The sequence below is a fragment of the Nyctibius grandis genome, chromosome 2 (genome assembly GCF_013368605.1).
Source record: "Nyctibius grandis isolate bNycGra1 chromosome 2, bNycGra1.pri, whole genome shotgun sequence".
Lineage (NCBI taxonomy): Eukaryota > Metazoa > Chordata > Aves > Nyctibiiformes > Nyctibiidae > Nyctibius > Nyctibius grandis.
Genome location: NC_090659.1, coordinates 127,450,331 through 127,458,470, shown reverse-complemented (window position 1 = coordinate 127,458,470; position 8,140 = coordinate 127,450,331). Strand labels below are relative to the sequence as shown.

At 51.8% G+C, this 8,140-nt stretch overlaps 1 protein-coding gene across 1 annotated transcript; it reads left to right on the top strand.

The window, feature by feature from the left end:
* Positions 1-3,461: 3,461 nt before the first annotated feature.
* Positions 3,462-4,421, top strand: LOC137677567 (olfactory receptor 52B2-like). Its single transcript, XM_068424903.1, has one exon. It carries the CDS (start codon positions 3,462-3,464, stop codon positions 4,419-4,421), a length of 960 nt encoding a protein of 319 aa, XP_068281004.1.
* The last annotated feature ends 3,719 nt before the right edge of the window (positions 4,422-8,140 follow it).

The window sequence follows — 8,140 nt, the reverse complement described above, 5'->3', positions numbered from 1 at the left end:
CCTGAGCATTATAGAATCCCAGACTGGTTTGGGTTGGAAGGGACCTTAAAGCCCATCCAGTCCCACCCCCCTGCCACGGGCAGGGACACCTTCCACCAGACCAGGTTGCTCCAAGCCCCATCCAACCTGCCCTTGAACACTGCCAGGGAGGGGGCAGCCACAGCTTCTCTGGGCAACCTGGGCCAGGCTCTCACCACCCTCACAGCCAAGAATTTCTACCTCAGATCTCATCTCAATCTCCCCTCTCTCAGTTTAAAACCGTTCCCCCTCATCCTGTCACTCCATGCTCTTGTCAAAAGCCCCTCTCCAGCTTTCCTGTAGGCCAGTTGCTCTCGTGGAATTAATTTTTTTGAATGGTCAAAATCTTGCTGTGTTTCTTCAGGGGTGGGCGTGCTGCTGAGCCTGTGCCACCCCCCGCTGCCTCTGCTCGGGGGCTGATTTGTGCTGAAATGATTCAGCCTGCAGAAAACAGTTCCTGCAGACGAATGTGTTTCTTGCCCTGTGTATGGTGAGATTCCCGGAGGGGCTGAGGGGAGGGGTGGTCACCGAGCGACCCGGGGAGGGCAGTGTCCAGTCATCCATCCCAGAGCCCCAAACTCTTCCTCCCACCCCCTACAGAGCACAGCCCACAGATTGCCCCTCTCATTGCTGTGGGGAAGCTCTTCCAAATCCCTTTTATTGCATTAATCACCAGGAGTGTCTGTATCACGCTCAATAATCTCTTCAAAACACGGATTGCTATTTATACACGTGCTAAGGTATTTGCAAAAGTAATTGCAGCGAGTTTATGCGGCGCTTTCGATAACTCAGACTGCTTTTTTAGCACTCCTCACGCCTGTTTTTCCAAAGCCTCACTGTGTTTTGCCACAACCTGCAGCTCCATCCCATCGGTCCAGCCGGGCCCTGAGGATGGGAGGTGCAAAGCCCCGCGGGGATGATGATGATGTATCACGATATATATGATGATCATCGTCATGCGGGATGATGGCACGCCCGGTGGGAAGGGAGGCAGGGCGGCCGCAGAGCCCAATATCTGCAGAGAATAACGTGTGTGGCGCTGGAGGAGCGGGGGGACGAGGTCCCAGGGCACGTCCCCGCAGCCGAGGGCACTTAGGGAGCTGCTGAGCAGGGCACAGGGCTGCCTCCAGCCTCCGGGACCCCACAGAGAGGTGCCCGTGCCCGCACCGCCCCGGCTCCGGCTCCGCAGCCCCGAGCGCAGCCGGGGACCCGCGGTCCTCCTAGGGCTGGGGACCTGGTGAGCTGTTTGCGTGGTGGGTTTGGGGCCAGGAGGATCTCTAGGACACTGGGAGCCCGGCGCAGGGATGCCAAACTCCCTGTTAGCACCAGTCTGCGCGGAGCCTTTCCCCCCGCCCTGGGAGCTCAGCCGCTCTCTAACCCAGGCGGGGTGGTTTTGAGGGCTGGGGTTGCCGGGTTACAGACGGGGTTAAACCGCACACGGGGTGATGGAGACAAAAGCAAACCCAGCGTGGACCACCCGGGCCAGTGCCCGCAGCTCGCCCGGGTCAGCTGCAGCATCCCGCAGGAGAGATGCTGCCGTGCTCAGGCCATGCCAGAGAAATATGTGTATTATTTTCATTATCTTATTAAAAGACAACAAATCACCAAGGAAACCTTTCTCTCCCACCCCGGTTTTGTTTCCCTGACCTCTCTGCTGAAGTGTCTGCGTGGGGGCTCTGTCCCCTCGCCCCCCGCAGCGCCGGGAAGCCCCTTGTGCTGGGTGCTGGGTGCTGGGGGCGTGCGGGGCAAACCAGTGCTGCTCCCAGCTAAAGCCTCCTGCGGGGACGCCAACAGGCTCTGGAGACCTTTCCGTAATCCTTAGGCAGCTCTGTGATTTTTTTTTTTTCTAGGTTAGAGCTTTTAGTTTAAATTAGGATTAAAAGATTGTAGGAAAGAAGAATCCAAGGGGCTGCTCAGAGGTGGCGGTGGGAGATGTGTCCTTGGAGCTGGATTTGTGTTAATGCAGGTTTACGGTGATGATTAGATTAAGAGGAAGGGTCTAGTGCTGAGAGGCTCCTCCTGGCTGCACTGGGATTCCTGCCTGCAGGTGCAGTGGATCCGTGTTTGTTTGTGGTTTAACATTTGAATTTTGCAAGAGGTGACTAGCTTTTGGTATGACAGCGCAGAATATATGTGCTGTCAGCATGAATAATATTTTATCTGTTAATATACCACATATATTTTTATTTCGTGCAATATTTATATTGAATTTGTTTAAATCATTTACAGAATTAGTTATTATTTTGACTATTTTTACAGCCTGTAACAAAACACTGCCATGTTTTGTTTCTATGGAGCAGGCTCCTTGGACTTGCTTGGTTCAGGGTGTTTTAGTCACGAAATGTCTCTCTCTCTCATTGAGTGTGAACAGGGAATCGACTCTGTTAAGATACAATTTCTTTCTCGTACATGGAGTCAGTATTTTGGTATGCAGCAACATCACTGTTTGTTTTTAAGTCCTTGCATCACTTTCTCGTCTTGGCTGTGTTATGGGCAATGCTTATTTTGAGTTTTGATATTTAGGAGCTGACTGCTACTGCAGGAGATGCTGAAAAAAGTGGCATCTGATTTTAACTTGTGTGAGTCCGGGTCTGATCCAGCCTCCAGTGCTCTCCAGGGCAGCAGTGCATCCCTTTCCTTGGCTGGTGGGGCAACTCCATCTCACACAGGTTTTCTCCTGACCCAAAGGTCTTCCCAGCTGCCTGGTTAAATTTTATTTCTGCTAGATTCGCACTGACAAAGAGGTGCAAAGCAAATCGAACTGGATCCCAGAAGCTTTTCAGCCCTAAAACCAAAAGGGAAGGGAGAGAGAAGTTTGGAGGTAAGGAAGGAACAGGGGCAGTCAACTTCAAACCTTGAGCTGATTTTGTTCTCTAACCCAGTGTGAGTCGTGGTACCTTAGAGCTCCCAGTTATCCCCTCTGCAGTTCCTGATGGCTGAGAATATCTTGTGCATCCCTGCAAACACTTGACTTTTCCTCTCTCGTTGTCCAGCTTCTTCCTTTTACTCTGGAGTTACAGAACACCAGTTTAAGGTATTTATAGAATCACAGACTGGTTTGGGTTGGAAGGGACCTTAAAGATCATCTAGTTCCTGCCACAGGCAGGGACACCTTTCCTCTGGACCAGGTTGCTCAAATAAGGGTTGATTCTCTCTCCATTCACTCTGGTCTAAGTGGAAGTACTTGGAAGAAAAATACACTTACATCGTGTTAAAATCAAGTGAGGAGAAAACTTGGACATTGCCATTTACACGTAATAGGAGTATAAACGCATGCTGCCACACATTGCAGCCCACAGGTCTTCATAATTCAGGGCCATACCCCTGGCTGTGGCTCTCAGCAGATCAGAGAAGGTGATACAAGGCATTTGGTAGTGATGGAAGAGCTTAAGCCTCTAAAATAACATTCAGCAGTGTCTTCTGCCTTGGCTTTCAGGTGAAACATGCCACCGTTCAACCTCACCAGCTTGACGCCAGCAACGTTCGTCCTGGCTGGCATCCCAGGCATGGAGAAGCTGCACATCTGGATCTCGATCCCGTTCTGCTCCATGTATCTGGCTGCCCTGCTAGGAAACGCTGTCGTGTTGTTTGTCATAAGGACAGAGCGTAGCCTCCACCAGCCCATGTACCTCTTCCTGTCCATGCTGGCCATCGCCGACCTGATGCTGTCGACCACGACGGTGCCCAAGATGCTGGCTCTGTTCTGGTTCAGCGCGGGGGAGATTTCCTTCGGCGCCTGCCTCACCCAGATGTTCTTCCTGCACTTCAGCTTCTCGGCGGAGTCGGTCATCCTCCTGGCCATGGCGTTTGACCGGTTTGTCGCCATCTGTTCCCCGCTGCGCTACGCGGCCGTGCTGACCCCATCAGCCGTCGCCAAAACTGGGCTGGTGGCTTTGCTGAGAAGTTTCTGCATCATTTTGCCCTGTGTATTTCTCCTGAGAAGGCTGCCGTTCTGCGGGCACAACGTCATCCCACACACCTACTGCGAGCACATGGGCATCGCCCGGCTGGCCTGCGCCGACATCTCCATCAATATCTTGTATGGCCTCGCCGTGCCTTTCGCAGCAATAGTGGTGGATGTTGTGCTCATTGCTGTCTCCTACGTCTTAATTCTCCTGGCATTATTCAGACTCCCTTCCAGGACCGCCCGTCTTAAGGCTTTCAGCACCTGTGGCTCTCATGTCTGTGTTATATTACTTTTCTATATTCCTGCTTTTTTCACTGTTTTAACACACCGCTTTGGTCAGGAGATCCCCCACCACGTCCACATCCTCCTGGCCAACCTGTACGTGCTCTTCCCCCCGCTGCTGAACCCCGTGGTGTACAGCGTGCGGACACAACAGATAAAAAAGAAGGTTGTGAAAGTGTTCATCTGCCCCAAGAAACATTTGCTGCAAGAATGAGATGTGGCTATCAGAAAGTGATGAACACCTTGGTGGGACTCCAAGCTCCCCACCCTAAATGCTCTCTTTGCACTGTTTGAGGCAACGTGCCTAAGTCTTCTGCTGTCACAGTTGAACACCCAACATCCCCATCACCTCACTTTCCCCAACAGTTTGCAGAAAATGTAAGGCAAAAGACAAAACTCAGGATCTCTGACTGGCTGTGGAAGGAGAGTGATCAACGCAATGAGACCCTACCCCAGATATGTCACTTGTGGGAGATCACCTACAAGGTGGTGGCTTTCACTGCAGAGTGACAATAAATCTACATCTTCTCTGGAGTCAGGTGAAAAGTCATGTAATGAACTTGTTCTGCTGAATCCCAGGTGTGTAACGGAGTTCATTCAGGAATTGCTTCTTTATTAAGATCCATAGTATTGAAAAAGTCTCCAAAAGGAATAACGCAGAAATAAAAGCAAGAGTTGCACGTTATCATGTGTGGGGTCTCTTTGTTCTTTAACTATATTATTTGACCATACTTTGAGTAAACACATAGTTGAGAAATTGTTCCCAAAAGAACACCTGAAAATTTATTTTTTAATAAGTTGATAGGTTATAATAGGCCTCTTTCTCAGGCAACTAGTGATAGGACAAGAGGACACAGCCTCAAGCTTGGCCAGGGGAGGTTCAGGTTGGACATTAGGAAGCATTTCTTCTCAGCAAGGGTCATTAGCCATTGGAAGGGGCTGCCCAGGGAGGTGGTGGAGTCACCATCTCTGGAGGGGTTTAAGAAAAGCCTGGACATGGCACTTAGTGCCCTGGTCTGGTTGACATGGTGGTGTGAGGGCAATGGTTGGACTCGATGATCCCAGAGGGATCTTCCAACCTCATTGATTCTGTGAATAACGGTGCATTCATAGGTTAGAGAAAACTCTGGCGTCTAGAGAGTAGAGATTAACTAAGCACTGAACCAAATTATTGTTATCAAGTCCTAAAAATATCCTTTCTCCAGCGTGGCTGCTTTCCTGGGGTATCTGGCCAAGAGCTTAAAAATCTCTTGGGCGTCACTTTGCAACAGCAACTGGAGGAATCAGAGCGGCGCGTTCCCCAAAGCAGAGCTGCAGGCTTGGGCAGAGGCTGCAGAGCTTCTCGGAGCAGCCTCGTGCAGTGAGTTGCGTGACTGATCACATTCACTGTCAGCTCTTTTGTTGGTAAAATGCCCTTTTCGTTCGAGTTCCTATATCTAAAAACAGCCAAAAAATATTTAGTGCCATTCTACGGTGGAACACAATAGTTTTATTTCAGTTTTCTTCTGTTTCTTGTTACTCAGAGATGATGCATGGGATTGTTATTTAATGAAGAAATTATAAGTAAGAAATATGACCCCTGCTACTTTTTAAAGCTGGCTGTTAGGAATCAGAGAGCTGATGCTTGCCCCCAGATCAGAGCAGGTTCCAGCAGCAGGTGCATGTATAATTTATTGTTATCTCTACAGCAATGGGTATTTAATTCATCATTAATTTATCGTTCATTTAATGGTAGCAGCTTAATGTTACAGCAGAAGTCATGGCTGTATTGTCCAAACTACGACACAGTTGCCTAACGAGAGACCCAGGGGGTTTGTAGTCTCTACGAACCTGCCAGTTTATGAAGACAGAAGGAAAGAAGTGTTATTTATTCTCATTTTGAGCAGCAAAGATAGATGAAGTGATCTCCCTAAGGTACATCAAGCTTCCCTTCAGAAAGCTAAATGGGATTAAAGTCTTTCATGGTAAGGTCTCCTTTTCTACACCAGTGCTGCTCACAGCCCTCCGCTCTCCGTTCCAGCTCCGCTCTCCCCGAATTCGACAGCAAACCTCCACCGGTGCCTCTGCACCAGCAGGGTGTGCTTCACCCTCCAAAAATGTGTGTTTTTAACTTTTGACTGCCCTTAGCTCGAAACTGATAATGTTTACAACCACAGCCAGGATGGGGCATAGCACGTGTGTGGAGTGAAAACCACGGCCAACAGCGCCTGAGCAGCTGCCGTGACCTCAAGGGTCACACTCACATCAGCAGCGTTAGGGATGACACAGGAGGAATTCAGAAGTACCTGAAGGGAGGGTGTAGCGCAGTAGGAGTCGGCCTCTTCTCCCAGGCAACCAGCGATAGGACAAGAGGACACAGCCTCAAGCTTGGCCAGGGGAGGGTCAGGTTGGACATGAGGAAGCATTTCTTCTCAGCAAGGGTCATTAGCCATTGGAAGGGGCTGCCCAGGGAGGTGGTGGAGTCCCCATCTCTGGAGGGGTTTGAGAAAAGCCTGGACATGGCACTTAGTGCCCTGGTCTAGTTGCCATGGTGGTGTCAGGGCAATGGTTGGACTCGATGAGCCCAGAGGGCTCTTCCAACCTCATTGATTCTGTGATTCTGCGGGTGCTAAGACAAATTTCCCTCCTTTTGACTTTGTTTTGAAACAAACATCAGCTTTCTCAGCTGGGCGAAGGAGAGATGTGTTCTGCTAACGGCGCTGGAGCGTGTTCGCTTTGTGAACATGGAATTAGATGTGGATGGTGCAAAGTGTATTGAAGTTGCACAGCCTGCGTAACCCTTACCTGGGAACGTCTGCACCGGGGCCACCTCAGGGGTAAAACTAAGATAAGCCCCCGGTGCGCTCTGTGGTGGTGGCGTGTCCTGGTTGTGCAGGTGAGGGTGCTCCTGGGCTGAAGAAGGGGGTGTTTCCTTCTCAGACAGCCCAGATCAGGGGAGTTGGGGTTGGGGCAGGCACCGAGACTGCACTGCTAGGAGCCTGCAAGAGGAGGGGGCTGACCCTCGGTGGGGGTGGCCAGGGCCCACCAAAGGACCCAGAGGCTGACGGGCATGGGATGCGAAGCTTCAGGGTGCTGGCAGGAGGTGGGGTGTTCACTGCAACAGGGGGGCAAGGTCTGGAGCAGAGAGGGTGGGTACCTGGGAGCTTTGCAGTGGGGTTGGCGATGCCAGCCTGCAAGCGGCTGGGTATGGCGGTCATCTCGAATGGAAACGGTCTCAGAGTCCCCTGAGCCTGGATTTTCCCGTGTCATGGTCCTCCCTGTGCCCCAGGGACTAGGGTGGCTGGGGACGGTGGAGGCTCAGCTCCAAGGGAGATGCCCCCTCTCACAGAACCACCAAATCCCAGAGTGGTTTGGGTTGGAAGAGCCCTCTGGAGATCACCCAGCCCAACCCCTGCCCAAGCAGGGTCACCCAGAGCACGTCGCACAGGGTCGTGTCCAGGCGGGTTTGAATATCTCCAGAGAAGGAGACTCCCCCCTCCCTGGGCAGCCTGTGCCAGGGCTCTGGCACCCTCACACCAAAGAAGTTCCTCCTCATATTCAGATGGAACTTCCCGTGTTTCAGTCTGTGCCTGTTGCCCCTTGTCCTCCCCAGGCCATTGCTGCTCACTGTGACATCAGCGGTGGTGTCATCGCAGGGGGGTGACTGCACAGCCACTCCGTGTGGGCAGGAGGCCACAACAGGACAACCAAGATGGGAGGGCAGCTCGGGTGGTGAGCGAGTGGAGCAGCTGTGCAACATCTGGCTGGTATGTACCTTCCATCTGCACTGCGAGGAGAGGCAGTCCTTGTCCTCTTGTCACTGCTCCCTCCAGCAGGGACAACAGCCACCCCCCTGTTTCAGCTGGCAGCCGTTGCCCCCTGTTGCTTCCCACCTTCTGCCAGCACCTCTGCTTTTTCAACAGACCGAAGCACAGTCCTGGTCTCAGAGCCACC